The 20525-nt window shown below is 38.7% G+C and overlaps 1 protein-coding gene across 1 annotated transcript; it reads left to right on the forward strand.

Moving 5' to 3' along the window:
* The first annotated feature begins 803 nt into the window (after positions 1–803).
* On the forward strand, positions 804–12940 carry mymk (myomaker, myoblast fusion factor). Its single transcript, XM_041788512.1, has 6 exons — positions 804–938; positions 2105–2219; positions 5981–6129; positions 6306–6422; positions 8338–8478; positions 12737–12940. Exons 1-6 carry the CDS (start codon positions 804–806, stop codon positions 12938–12940), a joined length of 861 nt encoding a protein of 286 aa, XP_041644446.1.
* Positions 12941–20525: the final 7585 nt, after the last annotated feature.

Genomic DNA, 20525 nt, shown 5'->3' on the forward strand with positions numbered 1-20525 from the left:
TCAGAGCACCAATCACTGCAGCTGTTTCTTCACCTACTAACAGAAAGACACCAAGCTTAAAATATTTTTTTTACCAGGGATGGTAAAAACATCATTTATGCTGGGAGCAAACCATTATTATCTAGTTTGGCTGTTTCTGCCTTGGTAATGATCGCTCTTAGTACCACAGTAGATCCACTTAGAAACCATAAATACGTTTTATTTCACCAGTTCTCATGAAACGTTCTGTTGATGGGACACCTACAGCGACACAGAGAGCCACAGAATCACTGATCATCAGAATCACTGATCTAAAGAGTGTGGCTGAGCACAGATGACTGTATGTGATCGGCTGCCACCTTACAACCAGACAACTGTATTAACAGAGGATGTTGACTTTAGTTAACTAGTGATGGACTCTGCCTTATTCTGCAGATATTCCTCTGTATGACATGTACGACCTTGCCCTGCCTGCAGCCCCTCCTTTACAGTGCTGCTATGCAAACAGCTGTCCAGTCATGACGCTGCACATACAGGCCTCTGTGGAGCTGCCAGCCGGGGGGACATTTAAACTTTAAAGGGCCCAACTGGTCAGCTGGGTGTGTTCATGCTGTGTGGGAGTGTTTGTGTGCTGTTTATACTTTCTGAAGCTCATCCATTCACTGCTACGCTCACTCACAGTTTGGACTAAGAGGCTTGATATCTGCTCTGACTTTAACCTCATCTTCTTCACTCACTCAGTCTAAAAAACCAGAGAAACTTCTGAGACACAGAGGACTTTTTCTGCAAAGTTCAGGGTTTCTACCTGTTTGTCCTCCTCCAACATGGGTGCATATATTGCCAAGATGCTGCTGCCTACAGTGAGCAGCCTGGTGTTCCTGCCTACAGCCAGCGTGGCCGCGAAGAGAGGCTTCCACATGGAGGCCATGGTCTACTTCTTCACCATGTTCTTCACGGCGGTAAGAATCTCTTTGCAATGTTACAACAATGTCACAGTGTTTCAATGTTGCAGTGATACAATGTTAATATGTTACAATGCTCAATGTTACAATGTTGCAATGTTACAATGTTAATATGTTACAATGCTCTAATGTTACAATGTTAATATGTTACGATGCTCTAATGTTACAATGTTGCAATGTTACAATGTAACGATGTTGTGCTATTCCAATGTCAATATGTTATGATGCTCTAATGTTACAGTGCTGCACTGTTAGTGTTTCAATGTTACAATGTTACAATGCTGCAATGTTACAACGCTACAACGTTACAATGTTATGATGCTACGATGATAGAATGTTACAATGTAACAATGTTTCCTAACGATGTTACAATGTAACAATGGTACAATGTTACGATGATACAATGTTACATTATTATGTAATGATATTACAATGTTACAATGTTATAACGTAACAATGTTGCAATGTTACGATGTTACAATGTTATGATGTCACAATGCTATAATTTAACAATGTTGCAATGTTACAATCTCAAAACATTATGATGTTACGATGTTATGATGTAACAATGTTATAATGTAACTATGCTGCAATGTTACAATGTAACAATGTTACAATGTTATGATATTACAATGTTTTAAAGTTATAATGTAACAATGTTACAATGTTGTGGTGTTATGATCTCACAACATCATGATGTTACGATGTTACGATGTCATTTAGCAGTCGCTTTTTCTCTGTTTTTGGATCAGTTTTCATGTGAAGGACTAATACGTTTGTGTTGATTCTTCAGTGGTGTTAGAGTAAAAACCTGAGGATGGGACATCTGTTGGGTCTAACGGGAAGATTCTTGTTTGTCAATATTGATTCAGTTCATTTTGATATTTGTGTTTAAGGTCAGACGAAAGGTCCGTTTTATCTTTTAATCTGTTTCTATATTGCCTGAGCTACTTTGACTTTAAATATGAAAAGCAAAGAAGCAGAGCTAGATTTCCAACTTCTCTCAGCGACTACATGTTCTGTGCATTTGTGCGTTTACCTGAACCAGGTATTCTTCTCTGGTATCTAGTACAACTCATCTTAGATGAACACATTTACGTGTACCCTAGCTGGATTTTAAACTGTCTGCTTGACTGGCACATGTACGTGTGTGTTTTTTGTAGATCTACCATGCGTGTGATGGACCCGGCCTCTCCATCCTGTGTTTCATGAAATACGACATCATGGAGTACTTCAGCGTTTACGGCACAGCTCTCTCCATGTGGGTCACTCTCATTGGTGAGTCTTCATGCTCCGATCCAGTACGCTTTGTTTCTATAAAAGATTTTAAAAGCATTAAAGTTTACCAGAGTGCTGCACAGTAAAAACACAGAAAGAGAAAAGAGCAGAGATAGAAACATTAGGAGGAAGATATGACAGCAAATAAGAACCCCATAAATTCAATAAAAGGAAGACATAATAAAAACACAAAAACAACTGCTGATGGGTGCCTGCTCTACCCACTGAGCCAAACCAGCACCAACCACCTCAGGTTTTTAATCTGACTCTGGGACGACGAGGTGATCCGTTTAAAGATTTAAAAACAAACAAAACAATTTCAAAGTTAATTCTACATGAAGAGGTTGCCAGGGTCGGGGGGATGTGTTCATGTTTTAGTAAACTGTTAAAAGACGAGTAGGACCATTTTGGACCAACTGTACACGTGCAAAAGAGGCCTGATGACCCTGACATAAATTGCTTTATAGTCATACAGATGTGTAGAAATAAAAGCAGTAATCACTTAGTCAGAATCATTAAAAAGGTGTAAACTCTATCAGTGATTTTCGTCTGTATTTGACTGATGAAACATATCAATGCTGGTGTTATTCCTGACATTTGCACTAAACTGATAAAAATCTGAATTCTATGGCTTGAAATGAGCTTAAACAGACTTCTGCTTTTTGAAAAGGTATGGCCTATGTGACGTATGAGTTGGTGAAATATGTGTCATTGGTTAGTACTGCACCTCCCAAACACATGGTCCAAACCAGCCCTGCCTGCAGCAGTTGTTGACGACACATGTTGTCTCTGAGTTCAGCTCATTCTCTCATGCATTCATACATTTGCTGCTCTCTGATCTGCCATCATAAGCCCCTGAGCTTTCTCAACAAGGACTTTAAATCACCAAATGCTTCAACAGCTGACTTCACTGATTGGTCCACACTCTCTGTACAAAGATTGGTCGATGTTAACCATCTTAAATCAAGCTTAGAATGTCACCAACCAACAGAAAATACTCTAACCTCCTAAGACCCTGCATGTGCATATGAGGACATCACATTCTGGCTTCACAACAACACAGGAATCATTTCTGCTACTAGGATTTTTGAGAAAATTTCCCGGAAAGTCCATTAAAGTTTAAGTAATTTGCTTAAATGTGGGGATAATTTGCTGTTGGGATATTTTGGGGTATTTGCTTGGAAATGTTCACGTATTTCAAGTTAATTCAGGGGTTTTTTTTTTTTTTTTTTTTTTTTTTTTTTTGTCTTTTTGGGCCATTTGGGGAAATTTCATCTGAAACAGATTTTTGCATTTTCATGGGGATTTGGGTGATTTAGTGTAATTTTTTGGGAATGAGATTGGGAATTCGGGTGGCACGGCGGCGAAGGGGTTAGTGCTGTTGCCTCACAGCAAGAAGGTCGGGGGTTCGCTTCCCGGTCAGGGCCTTTCTGTGCGGCGTTTGCATGTTCTCCACGTGCAGCTCCCCCATGACCTGGAACAGAATAAGCGGTATAGAAAATGGATGGAGATTGGGAATTTTGGGTAAAGGAGTTCTTGAAATTTCAGGGAATTGGTTTGGATGTTTCTGTCATTTTCATGGAATTTGGGGGAATGCATTTGACATTTTTTAGGATTTGCAAAGACATTTTCGGGGAATTTCCTTGACAATATTTTAAAAGACATACTTTTGGACTTTTTATGCCTTTATTGACAGAAAAGTACAGAAAGAAACAGAGAGGAGAGAGACGTGGGAAAGGAGCTGCAGGCTGGACTTGAACCTGGGCTGCTGCAGACATGGAGCTTTGGGGAAAATTTTCATTGGAATGTTTGAGCTTTGTGATAAAGTTTCACTAAATGTTTTGAGGACTATTTAAAGAAATGTTGGAGGACTTTTTTATGGGACACCTTCAAAATACTGTATATGAAAGAATTTTCACAGAAGTTGTGGGTCATTTTATTGAAAGAGCTGATGTTTGTAACTTATCAGGTCCTGCTGATCCTAAACAAGTAGGAGAATCTACAAAAGCTTTCAACAAAAGCTCAGGTCTGAGGAGGCTAAAAGATTGCCCCAGTTTAGCTCAGTGGGCAGAGGTGGTGGTCCTTCATGCACTGGTCACAAGATTGATTCCTGGGTTTGGCTCTGTTTGGTGCATGCCTTCCCCTCACTCTCTCCCCCATGTTTCCTGTTTCTCTGTCCTATCAGAATAAAGGCAAAGGGTCCAAAAATAAGTTTCAAAAAAGATTGAAATTAATGTCTACATTTTTGATGTTTGAAAATGGCATAATCTCTGCTATTTTTGTCAATGAAAATGCCAAAAAGTACCTTAGAAGAGGAACATTACATCCCTTTTGCAAGACAGGAACAAGGGAGAGGAATGAATCAATGAAATGAAGCAGAAAAACACACAGACTTTGTCTAATCTGCCAAACAAGCTTATTATTAGTGCATTAAAGGTGCAGTGTGTGAAATCAGCCTAGTAGCATTCGGCAGAACACTCCTGGTAATAGTGAAGCATAATTCACCTGTTTACCTAAATTGGTGTTTTATCAACTGAATATGCATTTTTTATTTTTCGGATTTTAGAGTATTAATTTATTCATTCATTCGCCATCTTGGATTTTTGCCCCTTGCATGTTTCTGCAGAACCACAGAAGGGACTAAACAGCAAACACCTTTTTTTCCAATTCCACTTGTTGCCACATTTCTAACCAGAGGGAAAGATTGCAATCTAGAAGCTAATGTTGCTAAAATTCCCCAATTTTACAGACTGCATCTCTGATTTTTGAATTGTGTTTAACTGCACGCTTTGTTATCAACGTTATTGTCTCCCTGCAGCCACACTGCTGTGGCCCTTCACTTTAAAATCTCACAGACAGCTCGGTGGACACGTCATCACACATTTATCCTTTCAATGTCCTCTTATTTCTTTTAAGATCCACAATAAGGTCATTTTCTGTGGTTAAGTCAACATCATTATCTTTGCCTGACATCTGAAAATATTCACCTGAAGTTTTTTACAAAATAAAAGCAGGTCTGATTGAACCATGTTACTTTTTCAGATCTGATACCAAGCATGCCCGAACAAATAAAACAGTTAGTCACATATTTTACCATTTTAAGACAAGTTTACATTGGTCTCAGAGGTCCCCAAAACATGCCTGTGAAGGTTGTTGCTGCAAAAACACTCCAGTATTGGATTTTTGCAAAACCCCTCTGCTCCAGCCCTGCTCAGAACGAGCTGTTTCTGTGTCTGTGGCTTTAAATGTTAATGGGCTGTCTGACTCCACCCCTGACTCCGCCCCTCTTGGGAAATGGATATGGCTGAATGGATGTGGCTCTCAGCAGAGAGGAGGATCAGGATCAGGAGAGGAGGGCGGAACTTTCCTCCAAGCAGGGAGGGCCAACTGAACCTGGGGGTGGGGTTAACTCCCCGCATGACATCATGAGGGGAAAATCTGAGAATGGCTTGTTTCAGCACACATTTTCTGAAAGGTGGAGAAAGAGAGGGAAGGAGGGAATGGATTTTTTCTGATTCTTGTGGGGATTGTGGACAGGCCAGGGGCTCATATTTTCGTTAGAAAAGCCTGAAAAAGTGATTTTTTCATAAAAAGTGACCTTTAAAAGACATCAGCAGTAAAATGATGGACACACATCATCATCTATGAAGAAAAAATGCTGAAATCAAAGGAAAAGTCTATTCCAGTTTTATTTTTTCGTATCTATGATAAATGAGTTTGTGTATCCCAGTCATGAGTGCTGTGTTGTCTCCTTATCTCAGCTCTGGGTGACTTCGATGAACCTCAGCGCTCCAGTATCACCATGTTCGGCGTGCTGACTATCGCTGTGAGGATCTACCAGGACCGCTGGGGCTACGGGATCTACTCTGGACCAATCGGATCAGCTGTCTTTATAATCACCGTCAAATGGGTGAGTATGAACTCTACTCCCATTTTCTGTCTTTTAATCGTCTTCTGTACTTTTCTACACCTTTGCCTAGTATTTTTGGTTTCTCTTCACCCCTCTCTTTGCTTTAATTTACTGATAAATAAAGCAACCGTTGCGTTTTGAGGATGACTAGTTTGTGGTTATTGTTGTGACCTCAGCTGCAGAAGATGAAGGAGTTAAGGGCGGTGTATCCAGAGAAGACCGTCTATACCCAGCAGGTCGGTCCAGGTTGCTGCTTCGGCGCTCTCGCTCTGATGCTGCGTTTCTACTTCGAGGTGACTCTCACATCAACATCACACATAAATATTAAAAAACACAAAAAAGGGGGTTAACATGCTTCTACAAATCCACAGATCACCTGGATCCTCATTCCTGTCATTTTTAGGTGTAGCGTTATGGAGCTATTATTGTTGCAAAAACTATTTGCAAATTCGTACAGAAATCTGTACACAAATCTACAAATGTGTCGATAGATTTGCAAATGTGTGTACAGATCTGCAAATGCAGATTTGCAAATCTGTAAAGAGATTTGCAAGTTTGAACAAAGATCCACAAATATGTACACAAATCTGCAAATGTAGACCAATTTGAAATTGTGGAATTAGTTTATTTTGGTTCAGAAAACTCACTCTTTTTTGCTTGAAGTTGTCAAAATACTCACAAGCCATCAGTTACAACTGAAATCTGTCTCTCAATTGGCTGTAATACACACGTGACTTTTGCAACACTTCTGCAGCGCACGATCTGCTAATGCAGTGTTACTCAAACAAAAGAGCCAAATGGTTTGAAAGTACCTTTAAGAAAACTGGCCAAAAAAAATAAGCTAATGCTGGCAAAAATGGTCAAAGAGCAGCAAAAAAGGGCGACGAGGGGCAAAAATGGGAAGAAAAAAAATGAATAAAGGGTCAGAAAGTAGCAGAAAGGGTGAGGAGGGACAAAAAATAAGTAACAGTTGGCAAAAATGGTCCAACAGGGGAAATAAATAGCAAAAAATTGTGAAAAGTAAATAGCATGTGCAAAAAGCAGTCAAAAGTGGCAAAAAAATGTGAAAAATGGCAAAAACTTGATAAAAGTGGCAAGAGGAAAAAATTGCAAAAATGGGCAAAAATAGGAAATAAGTGGTATTTAATGGCAAAGGGTAGTATATATTGACAAAAGGGGTCAAAAAATTGTGAAAAATGGCAAAAATGGGATTAAAGTGGCAGAAAAAAGTGGCAAAATTGGGAAAAAAAAAGATAAAACAAGAGGTATTTACTGGAAAAGGGCAGCTTAAATGGGTGAAAAATGGCAAAAATGAGATAACAGTAGCAAAAATGGAGAAAAAGTGGTATTTAATTGCAAAAAGTAGCTTAAATGTGCAAAAGGGGCCAAAAAATGTGAAAAATGTCAGAAATGAGATTAAAGTGGCAGAACAAAGTGGCAAAAATGGACAAACAAGAGGAAACAAGTAGTATTTAATGGAAGAAGGTAGCTTAAATGGGTGAATAGTGGCAAAAAATGGTGAAAAATGGGGTAAAAGTGGCAAAAATGGGGAAAAAGAAGCAAAAAAAAAGGGTATTGAAATGGGTATGAAGCATAAAAGTGGTATTTAATTGCAAAAGGTAGCTTAAATGAGCAGAAAGGCGCAAAACATGGTGAAAAAGCAGGATAAAAAGTTGTATTTAATGCCAAAGGTAGCTTAAATGAGCCAAAAGGCTCCAAAATAGTGAAAAATGGAAAAAAGTTTCCCTTTTTTCAGGTTTTTCTGGGTGAATAATATTTAAAGTTAAGACATAAAAGAGCTACAAGTCATCACAAACGAGATACATGTGGCTCCAGAGCCACACGTTGACTGTCACTGGGTTAATGTATACTCAGATCTGTAAGTGTAAGCACTGGGTTTGTTGCCCTCAGTGCAGGTTCACATGCAAAGTAATTGCATTTTCTGCCTGCATTTTCAGATCTGTGCATGCATTTGTGGATTTGTGCATGCATTTGCAAATAGATATATATATTTGAAAAATTGTGTACAGAAATTTGTACATTGTTTTGCAACAATAATAGCTCCATGCAGCGTCCTTCACTAGCCGATATTACAAAACTTTAAAAATCTGCAGACAGCCCGGTTTAATTTCTTCTTCTGTGGCTGTAATTTAAGTTTATTAGGTTAAACCAGACCTCAGCTGATGTCCTGTACTCCCTTTCCTTCAGGAGTGGGACTATGCTTACGTCCACAGCTTCTACCATCTGTCTCTGGCTGTGTCCTTCGTCCTGCTGCTGCCAAAGAAGAATCGCTACGCAGGAACGGGACGGAACGCCGCCAAGCTCAGCTGCTTCGCTCTCTGCTGCTGTGTACGTTACACTTATTTCTTCTTCATTAGGTAGAGGAACAGCCAGTGGGGTTAGGTGTTAGACGGGATAGTTTGGAGGTTTAGGTAGCAAGGATGAAAAAGATGGACAATAAAAGACAAGACAACAAACCATTAGCAAAAAACACAATTGAATATTATTATTACAGTATAGCCAGCAGCTATCTCCATCTGGGACTTTGTTTAATTTAACCCAACACAATAGTTGTTTCTTACCTGAACAAAGGAAAACTCTAGAAAACAAGTTTAAAAGTCACACCCTTCTTATGCGTAACGATGCCACACATGGATAAAAGAGCAGCTGTGAGCCTCAGAGTAGAAACAGCACTTCCATCAGCTCTCACAGACAGTAACACCGTACTGTTACCGACCTCATTAGATGCAATAAGACCAGTTTGAATGCACAGAGAGGTTGTTCCCCTCAAATAACTGCATAATGGCTCAGCATCTCTGTGCCGGTGCGTGTTTGCAGTAGTTGGCTTACAACACAATAAGAGGAGCCTTGAAGCTGTGCTTTTCGAATATTTATAAAGTTTTAGAGCATGCCCTTTATCGCAGAGCTTTAACAAAGCATCACACTGTTTGGCTTCACAGAGACACACAGATTCAAACATGGTTACACCAACTACAGCTGACAAATAACAGCAAGTAACCTGTGATTTTTAACACCAACGTTTGACACATCTCCTGTGTTGTCTTGTATGATAAGAGCACAGAGAGGGGCTTTAAAAAGAGCTTAGTTTAATCAGTGACTGTGGAGCAGGTATATCACCACGTCCAGGTGTCTAAATACGTTTCCCTGTGGGCGTATTTCAGGAAAGTCCAGCTGTGTTCCAGCTCTGTCACTTTCTCATGAGCCTGCTGTAGTTTCCGTCTGTTAGCGTGTTTGAGAGTGAAGGCTGTCTCCTCTTTGGCATTGTGGCGGAGTGAGCGTTTGTGTTATACAGGGAGGTGATGTCATGGGGGACAGGGAAGGGGGCAAACTGAAGCCAAAGGCGCAACAATTCGGATTTTATTGAAAGTCTGTACATATTTATGATTTTGTTATGGCACAAGTTTTGAACCAGTACACCAAAGAAGTCTTCTGAAGAAGTCTTATGGAGGACAAATGGAGTAAAGTGTGTGGTGTGTAAATCAACACAGATGCACAGGCAGACAGACACACCAACAATTATCATAGTGACATACTTTATTGTCTATGAAGTTAACAACACCCTCACATCTTGGTTAAAGTGTGTGATTTAAAAAAACTACAAACTGATAGACTGATGGTCAGGTTTACATAGACAGGATTTTATAAGATTTTATTTTATGGCAGAAGCATCACAGATGAGCAAAACTGAGGTTTTAAACCATTTTCCGCTCATGTGAACAGTTAAAGAAAAAAAAGAGTGAACAACAAAGACTAAAATACCAGACATCTCCAACTGTGCTAAATAAAACATGAATGAACTCCTGTGGATTTTTCTGAAGGAAATCATGTCATTTTAGAGTTAATCGCCTATTCTGTTAAAATCTGGATACTCAAAAGTTAAGTATAAACTTCTCTGTGATTTTTGCATCAGCATTATTAGACTGTTAATGACAACACAAGAGGTGTTTAAAGGGGACATATTTTACTCTTTTAGGACAAGTTTATATCGGTCTCAGAGGTCCCCAAAACATGCCTGTGAAGTCTGTTGCTGTAAAAACACTCCAGTATTGATTTCTGCATGTCTAAGAAGCCCTCTGTTTCAGCCCTGCTCAGAACAGGCTGTTTCTGTGTCTGTGGCTTTAAATGTTAATGAGCTGTCTGACTCCACCCCTGATTCCACAAGACTGAAGAAAAGGGGCAAAAGAAACTATAGAAACATCTAAACACATAGAAACACTCTGCCCCAGGGCATTATGGGAAAATTCTGCCTACATATCCCCAGATTTGAATCCCACCAATCTGACCTATCATCACTGCCAAGTCTTAAGTTAGCAGTTCATCTATTCCTGATTGTTAGAAAAGCCATTAATCACTCATCTGAAATACCCACAATGCATCACAGGGGTATGTATTCATGGATAATGTAGTTTTTTGTAATTTTGAAACAGAAATAAACTGAGTAAAGGTAACAAAGTCAGGCTTAGTTATGTGGATAAACTTTGGAAGATTGGCTAACAATACCTAAATTATTCTTGTTTAGGAAAAAAAATTCACAGCGTCTTTTATTTTTAAAAAAGAAACTGAAAATAAAATTTGATTTACTTATGTTAAACTAAAAACTTGGATTTTTATTGTTGGTATCAAAGATTAAATTAAATTTCTTTTGCCCAGATTCATTTTTCTTAGTGTAGAACAGGTTACAAAAACCTGAGTTAATCCAACTCAGTGTTTCTGAGTAAAATGGATGTTTACAGTGTGGATAAAAGCATTTTGAAGGCACCGGGACGATGCCAGAGAGAGAGAGAGAGAGAGGCTGTCTTAGACGACCAGAATTGGTCCATTTAGGGCCGGTGTACACAGCTGTGTTTTTTCGTGCTGGCGGCCCTCATTCCCATAAATAAACCGCCGTAATCCAGCGTTTTCACTGCTCACCGTCCCTCACTGTCGGCTGTTTTTGTTGCAGCGCTCTCTGTTGAAAAAGTTAAGCTTTCAGAACAGAGCTGCACTCGTCAGTGTCTCTTCTCAGCAGGAACGGGACTACGGAGACAAGTTTAGACAAAAGTAGTGGTGGAGGAGGACAGGGTATGTCTGACATTATATTTAAACCTTTGAAGACCTTTGTCTAAAACTCTCCATTTATTTTACAACCTCATTAAATCTTCAGTTCAGTTATACTGGTGACACACTGTAAAACCAAACAAGCTGAAAATACTCAACATTTTTGTGGGAACTGATCACATCAAAGATTTTAAGTAACTGAAACAGATTTTTGAGATTCAAACAAACTTAACTTTAGGGACTACTGATTATGTAAAAATGTAAAGTAACTGATAAAAATAACACTCAAAAAGCAGTATTTGTTTAGCAGCAGGTACTTTACCATTTTAAGTTGTATCAACTCAGTTTTACTGGTACATTAATGTTGGGTTAAACTTTAACACACTTAAAAACTATTTTTCAACCTCATAACAACATGGTTAAGTTCTTCTCATAGAGCTACTTGGTCTTCATCCACTGCTATTTCCCTAAAAAAATTGATAAGATTGAAATTCATGAGTTTTAAAAGTCAAAATATGAAATAAAAAATCATGAGTTTTAAAGGTCAAAATATGAAATTAAATAAAAAATCATGAGTTTTAAAGGTCAAAATATGAGATAAAAGTGAAAGTTAGATGTTGAAATGGTCAGCAAATATGAGATTAAATTCAAATTCATGAGTTTTAAAAGTCATAATACGAAATGAATTTAAAAACCACTAGTTTAAAAGGTAAAAAATTAGATGAAATTTCAAATTCATGAGTTTTACAAGGCCAAAAATGAAATAAAAATTGAAAATCATGAATTTTAAAGGTCAAAATATGAGATAAAAGTGAACGTTAGGAGTTGAAATTGTCAGCAAAAAATGGATAAAATTCAAATTCATGACTTTTAAACATCAACATAGGGTTTAAAATTTAAAATCATGAATCTAAAAGATAAAAATCTGAGTTAAGAAGTCAAACTTAAAAGTTTCTAAGGTAAAAACATAATAATTAAGGTCAAAATAATGTTTTTAATAGGCAAAATATGAGATAGAATACTGAAACCATGGATTTTAACAGTCAAAATATTAGATAAAATTCAAATTTATGGGTTTAAAAATCAAAATATGAAATAAAATTAAACATCATGAGTTTTAAAAATTGAAATACGTTATAAAATAAAAATTGAAAATCATGAGTTTTAAAGGTCGAAATATGAGATAAAAGTGAAAGTTAGGCGTTGAAATGGTCAGCAAAAATGAGATTAAATTCAAAATCATGACTTTACTGTTTACTTTTTCTAATTTTTATGAGTCAGCAAGGATATTATAAATGATCAAGGTTAAGTTTACATTTTTATACTGGAGAAAATCTGCAGACCTCATACTGGTGGACCAGTTCTAATAAAAATATCATATGATCCGGTGGGCCAGGTATAACTGCACCAGGGGCCGGATTTGGCCCCTGGGCCTTGAGTTTGACACCCCTGCCCTAAACCAAGCCTGCATTAATGACGCTTCATTTACTGACTGTCGAGATGAATTTACTCTGTCCTCCTAATCCTGTCTTCATCATTCCCTCTCCAGTCCATGTCCCCGGGTACGTCTAAAGAAAAGACGGACAAACCAAAGAAGAAGAAGTCGTCTCGGACCGTCTGGACGGTCCCTACAGAGAAGCTGCTGACCCGAGGCTGCAGCACCCCCACCCTGCCCCTCTACAACCCCCCACCCTCCACCCCAATCAAAGGCCCCAGCATCAGCAAGCTCAAAGAGATGAACGGCTGGAAGTGAACTCAAACACATAACCATCAGCCACTCTAATGTAGGAGGACTTCCTCCTCTAGAACAGACGTAGAAACTCGTCTGGGAGAATGACCAAATAACTGTCAGCTGATAAACTTGTTATGTGGCTGGTAAGTTAATCTACTTCAGCAGGAAACCAAACATCATGTGGACGTTCCTTTCTACTCCAAGAAATGCTTTTTGGCTGGGAGAATATTTAAGATCAGCGGTGACCTTAGGAATCCAGCAGCAACTGGTGCACTGAGGTGAAAACCCAAAAGTGCTCTGATGTGGTTAGATAATCTGAGGGCATGAACAAAAGGCGGATCAAGACACAGCTGCCCTCAAAGACCCAATGAGAACACAGCTGTCTGAGGCTGAGGACAGGCCGCACGCCACCAAAGAACACACGCAGCACGGACAGGGAGACGGCGGAGGAGACGAGCTTGTAAAACTGACCGGGAAATTTATGAGGAGAACAAACAGGCAGATGGTTTATCTCTCCAAAATATATAAATTGTCTTTAGAAATGTTTCTCTGGGGAGACCCTTCGCCTGCTCGCCTCTGTCTGTCCGTCCCCCTCCTCTCTCTCTTCCCCGTCTCTCTCAGAGACGATCCACGCGGCAGAGTCTGTTTATGAGAATTACAAGACTGTAAAGTGCTTTTTACCGCTTTTATGCGTCCTCGGGGTGCCACATGTGTCGTGTGGAGAATGAGACGCCCGGACGTCAGTCTGTAACCCGACTGAAGCATCTTGATGTGTGTCTGGATCAGCAGGTGGACTCGTCTGTCCATAAACTCTGGCTCACTGATCCAGCAGCTTTGGCTCCACTCTGTCCCTAATGTGCAGTCCTTAGACTGTTAGTGTCTCTGTTGAAAGCTTTTATAAATATATTATTTATTGCAGTATGGAAGAATGTACATTCAGTACACATTGTGTTTGTTTGTGATAATTTTGCAGTAATTCCACAATTTAAAAAAATCAAATTAAACGTCTTTAACCAGGGCTGTATGTTAACTGTCTTTGCCTGCAGCACAAGACTAAAAACTTTTTTCACAAGATCATAAATTTACACCACATCTCTAAAACCAACCGAAAACCAAACAATATGCTTTGTAAGTGAATATACTTTTTAACAGTTTTTCAGCAGTGGATAACGAGGCATCTAGCCAATCACTGTTAAGGATTTTGGGGTGGCCAATCAGGTTTCAGAGAGGCCCTGTGAGTATGGTGACATGAGGACGATCCTGACGGCTCATCTCGACATTCAGACGTAAAACAAGAGGAAACTTCAGGAGTGTTGGTGCTCAGTGGTGATTACAGTGATATTCTTTGTAATCAGACCTTGAGACGGAGCAGATAGAGGAGAAAATGAGCGCCATTTGTGCTGCTGTTGGTCTCCTCTCGTACTGAGACCCTTCTCCCCTGATTGCTCAGTCTGGTGACCAGCTCTAGAAGAGTCCTGGTTGGTCCAAACTTCTTCATGTGGGAATTCGGGAGGTCACTGTTCTCTTGGGAACCTTCAGAGCAGCAGAAGTGTTTCTGTAGTCTTCCCCAGACCTGTGCCTGTCAGCAATCCTGTCTCTGACCTCATGTCTTGGGTTTTGCTCAGCTGTGAGGCCTTCTATAGAGCAGGGGTTCTCAACCTTGGGGTCAGAACCCCAAGTCCCAAGACACTGAGAGGGGGTCTCAAGATACCTTAAAAAAACTAAGAATATTTTTGAAGGTACACTGTTGCCACTTTACACCAATTTTGCCAAGTTTTAATCTGTTTTCATCACTTTCTCCCACCAATGTTATCAATTTTAACACGTTTTTGCAACTTAAAACCCATTTTTTGTCAATTTGAGATCCTTTCCACCACTTGTTTTGCCTGTTTTTGCCACTTCTAAACCAAATCTTGCAACTCTGCCTATATTAGGCTTGTTGAGGCATTATTGCCACTCTTAACACCTTTTACCACTTTTTAAGCTACATTTCTAAATTTGATATGCCAATTTTTTTCCAGTTTCTGACTTTTTCTGCCTTAGTTAACTCTTTTTGCCAGTTTATAAGAATTTTCATCCCATCTCACCAAATTTCCACCTATTTTTGCAACTTTAACGCCATTTCAGCCACTTTTGAATCTTTTTTTTACCACTCAATATGCCCATTTTTGTCACTTTAACCCATTTTTTTCTTTGGCTTAAAACGGCCAAAAGTTTAAACATCGGGAAAGAAAATGTAGGTGTTAGAGCAGATGCCTGATCAAAACACAGGTGACATACCCAGAAAAGTTCTTGTTTTAAAAGGAACTTTTTTGTCCAGCATGGTTGTGGTAATGAACCTGATAGACAGAAGAGTATTTGTTTGTACATTCAAACGCCTGAAAACCCTCCTCATGAAAGCGTAAAAACTTTTTTAGCAATATTTTAGGGTTTTTTTTTAAATTCAGGTGTTTCCATTACCAGTTTTTTATTGGGCTATTTCAATTTTGCACATTTCCAAGTGTAATGGAAACCCAGCTAGTGACAGTCGTGTTTAGTGTGTTTACTCATGTTTGATTGAGGCTTCAGTTTATATGTGCTCAGTAGTGAAGAGTTTAAACAGCCTGAGAGCAACAACACTGCAGTGTTAATTTCATCGACTAAAACTATGATTAAAACTATCTATCATTTAGTTTTCATCAGACATTCAAATCTGTCAAAAAACAATACAGCTGTATCTATTCTGCCTCTCAGCTGTAGAAAGCAGGGACCCCAGGTTTGACGGGGCACAGACAGCACACTACCATGATGTGGTACCAGATTTAGGCAAGAGGATAAATGCTTGGACTAAAACTAAAGACTAAAATGTGAGGACTTTTTCTGGACTAAAACTAGACTAAAATGTTTTAGAGCAGGGGTTTTCAAAGTGTGGATGAGTGAGCCTCCCCTAAGAAGAAATTATTCATTCGGTGGACCCCCACCCACAAAAAGGATTCACATTAAAAAAAAAAAAAAAAAAAATTAAACAACAACATTTCAAACATTTACGTCTAATCTTTAAACATTTTTAACATTAATATATTTTAGATATTTTGGTTTGCAAATGTCCTTAAACATCTGCCTTTCTCCCTTATTCAGTAATAATGCCATTAAATGCCCCTTTTTCATTTTTTTGGCCATTTTACAACTTCTTTTTGCCTCTTTTTTCCCTATTTTTTCCATTTTTATCCAACTTTTGCTCTTTTTCACCTTTTGCCCATTTAAGCTACCTTTCATCATTAAATATCCCTTTTTTTTCCAATTTTTTGCTAATTTTTGCGACGTCTTTTTGCCACTTTCTCCCAATTTTTGCCACTTTTATCCCATTTTTTGCCTTTTTTTAACCGTTTTTTTGCCACTTTTCTTCCATTTAAGCTACCCATTGCCATTAAATACCACTAATTTCCCTTTTCCCAAATTTTTGCCTCTTCTTTCGCCATTTTTTCCCTTTTTTCACTTTTTTTTTCACTTTTTGTCCATTTAAACTACCCTTTGCCATTACATACCACTTGTTTCTTCTTTTTTGCCCATTTTTGCCACTCTTGACTGCTTTTTGCTCATTTTAGTCACTTTCCACCTCTTAGATTGTGGCTCTTGCAAAGGTATTTTTCAACAATGTGGCTCTTTGGTTGAGAGACACTGCTCTATAGCATAGTCCCTATAGTAACTTTAAGTCTATCCATTTTGCTCAACGCACAGCACAGGTTCGCAATGCAAATCACCTTTTTTCTGGTTTATAGTTCCACACCTGCCCTGAAGCTCTGTGGCGCCCCCCAGGGGAGGCCCGCCTCACACTTTGAAAATCACTGTTTTAGAGTTTTCGCCAACTAAAACAAGACTAAAACTAAAAAGGGAATAAAAGACTAAAATTTGACTAAAACCAAAGACATTCCATCTGAGGACTAAGACTAAAATTAAAAATAGCTGCCAACATTACCCTGCAAGACTACCGGCCACATGTCCCTTTAAAAATGATAAAAATTTAAGCATTTCTCTGTCTTTGAAAACTGCTGCAGATATTTAAGGTCATGCATGTACTAAACAAAAACAAACATAAAACAAAGGCTCAGACAATTTTCCTAAATTGAACCATCTCTGAGTAAAAATCGACGTGTCGTACCTTTAACAGTCTCTATCATAATTCAGTGGTATGAACTCTGCAGAGGCCGACCACCAAACCCCTGACTGGCACATACTTCAAGGCCCACTTCAGTCTAGCTATGCTAATCCAATTGCAAAGCCACATATCCCCTTCCACTTTCACTTCAGGAGGACCTGCAGTTGTGCGTCTGCACACGTCACCTGCCCTGAACTCTACCCAAAGACTACAAACGCACTCTGCGTATCTTAGACAAAACAGTCTCGGGCCAAAACGTGAATGAACCTGAGTGTTTTGGGCCGGGGCCAAGCCAGCGGCCCGTGTGCCCAGAGAAAGGTGTTTTTGTCTGGCTTCAGGAACACCGGCACCTCCCGGCCCTGACAGGACGGTAACTCGAGCCTTTTATTGCACAAGTGTGAAACACTTTTCAGCTCCTTTACGACCACTGTCTATCCTGCACCGCTCAGCTGAGGGCCTGGAGCCCACACGCATTCAAGACCGTACTGCTGCACCAGTGAGGACTTTCTTCAGTCTGTATCCCTGATCCAGGAGCTGAACCAGGGGTGTCAAACTCAAGGCCCGGGGGCCAAATCTGGCCTGTGGTACAGTTATACCCGGCCCGCAAGACCATTGATATTTTTATTAGAACTGGCCCACCAGTATGAGGTCTGCAGATTTCATCAGTATAAAAATGTAAACCTCAATGATTTAAAGTATCCTTAAGTCATAAAACTGTGAAAAAGTAGAGAGTAGTAGAGATAAGTAGAGATATATATTCTATATACATTACTATAAATATTACATTTTTAAGTAATATTAAGACCTTTTAGATTCCAAATTTTACATTTTAAGTCATATTTTCACCTTTTAACTCGTGATTTTAAATGTATTTTCAAATTTTTACCTTTAAAAGTTATGATTTCAAATTCTATCCTATATTTTGACCTTTAAAGCTTGTGATTATGACTTTTTATCTCATATTTTTAATTTTAAAATGTATTATTTTGAATTTTTTTCTCATATTTTGACTGATAAATCTCATGATTTACAATTTTATCTTAAATTTTGACCCTTAAAACTCATGATTTTGAATTTTTTTTCTCATATTTTGACTGATAAAACTAATTATTTCCCGTTTTATCTCATAATTTGACCTTTAAAACTTATTATTTTGAATTTTTTCATATTTTGACCTTTATTACTTATCATTTTAAATTCTACCTTGTCTATTTGACCCTTACAACTCATGATTTTGATTTATTTCTGATATTTTTACTGATAAAACTCATGATTTACAATTTTATCTCATATTTTTACTGATAAAAGTCGTGATTTTGTTTCTATTTCTCATGTTTTGACTGATAAAACTCATGATTTCCAGTTTTATCTCATAACTTGACCTTTAAAACTTACTATTTTGAATTCTATGTCATATTTTGACCTTTATCACTTATCATTTTAAATTTTATCTTGTCTATTTGACCTTTAAAACTCATGATTTTAAATGTTTCTAATATTTTGACGATAAAACTCATGATTTCCAGTTTTATCTCATAATTTGACCTTTAAAACTAACTATTTTGAATTCAATGTCATATTTTGACCGTTATTGCTTATCATTTTAAATCTTATCTTGTATATTTGACCCTTAAAACTCATGATTTCCAGTTTTATCTCATATCTTGACCTTTAAAACTTTTGATTTTACCTTTTTAATCTCATATTTTGAAGTTCAGATGTATCATTTTGTATTATATCTCATATCTGGGCCATTAAAACTCATGATTTTGAATGTATTTCATGTATTTGCCTTTTAAAAACTTTTTTTGGCTTTATCTTCATGTCCCGACCTTTTGATCTTTTAAGTTTGACTTTTTATTTCAGATTGTGAGCCTTCGAACTTATAATTTAGACTTTTTAAATCTAAAAATCATCATACCATCATTGCTTAGCTATTTCCCATAATTCATTGCTGATGATATGATGAAGACCGTTTCTGGTTAAATATTGACCCTGGTAGGTCCTCAGGTTGGACCCAAACTCAGAATCTGGCCCCTGCTGTGAGTGAGTTTGACACCCCCGAGCTAAACTGACTGAAATCTGCTTCAATAACAATCATGACACTAAGATCAAGCCTTTAGTTTTCTCATGATGGTTTGGTGACGAGCAGCGCTAGTCCCTGGTCACGAACACGAGTCACAGCACCAACATTTTAGCCTCCTTCGTGAAAATTAAACTCACAGTTTTTATCACCTGTTCTGCTGGTCTTAGTCTGGTCTTCCTCATGGAAAGAAAGGTTGTCAAATAACATTCTTGTGATTGTTTTAGTTGACAACATCAGTGCCAGATTTAAAAAGCCTCATCATGTCTTCACATAAACCAGTTGGCGGTCTGTTACTGACTTTCACATATAACCCAATAACAATAACCCTACACCTGCTGTTCTTCAACAACTATATGACCATGCGCTTTATAAATCATGAACAAGATCCATTGATCCAGGATGAAATGGGTTTATTTTGTTTTCTGTTGTATTTATATCATAAAACCCAGAGAAATGCAGTCTTGTAGCTTTAGTCCTGATGACTCTATCCCGTACTGAACTGTCCCCAAAACTGAGGTCTGAACCAAACCTCGACCTCTGTGAACCGTTACATCCCGAGTGTGTACCCCGCCTTAAAACCCTTTAAATTCGTCCTCATAAGAACAGAAAACACACATGCAGTAGGCAGGTCTGCCACAGGTCGTATGGGGTGGCGGCAGCGCTCAGTAGACACAGACAGTATCAACAGAAAAGTGTTGATGGACATGAGCGTGGTCGTCTGCACCCACATTCCACGGCGGCGTGGAATTTCAGCTGGTTTGAAAATATAATAAGAATACTACATCTGAACAAATAGAATAATATGAGCTCTACACCAGAAAAGGAAACTTTTACAGAGCTGAAGACAAAAGTGCTTCATCAGTTTTCACTCCTGTTATTAGAGAGTGAAATGCACGGAGTCACAGCGACACCCTCGCTTTAAGCTACGGGAACACTTTCTGCTGTGAGTCAGCAGACAGCGCCACAGCTCCTTCTCTGAGTGTCAGCTGCTGCCAACAGTTGTTAGAGCTCAGAGTAGCTGCCTCCTAAAGCTGCAGCCTCAACACATCCTCACTGCTGATACTGAGGGCCTACAAAAGAGAATACAAGGCTGGGATAAAGCAGCATGGAGTCGGTCTGTGGTGGATGTCAAAGGGTCAACCTCCGAGTGTCCCTCTCAGGTCACTGTCACCACCTTTTCCTATTATTTAAAAGCACACTGGTTTTAGGTCGGTCCTGTAATGTGGTTCATAAACAAATCTGATTTGTCCTGAGTTAGGCTGGTTTGTCTCAGAATCTGAGTCCAGTAAGGATCAGTTATAACAGCGTTACTCAACCCTGTCTAACCAAATTGTTGGAAATTACCTTTGCAAGAGCTACAAGCTAAGTGGTGAAAAGTGGCAAAA

This window comes from Cheilinus undulatus, linkage group 5, assembly GCF_018320785.1.
Source record: "Cheilinus undulatus linkage group 5, ASM1832078v1, whole genome shotgun sequence".
Classification (NCBI taxonomy): Eukaryota; Metazoa; Chordata; class Actinopteri; order Labriformes; family Labridae; genus Cheilinus; species Cheilinus undulatus.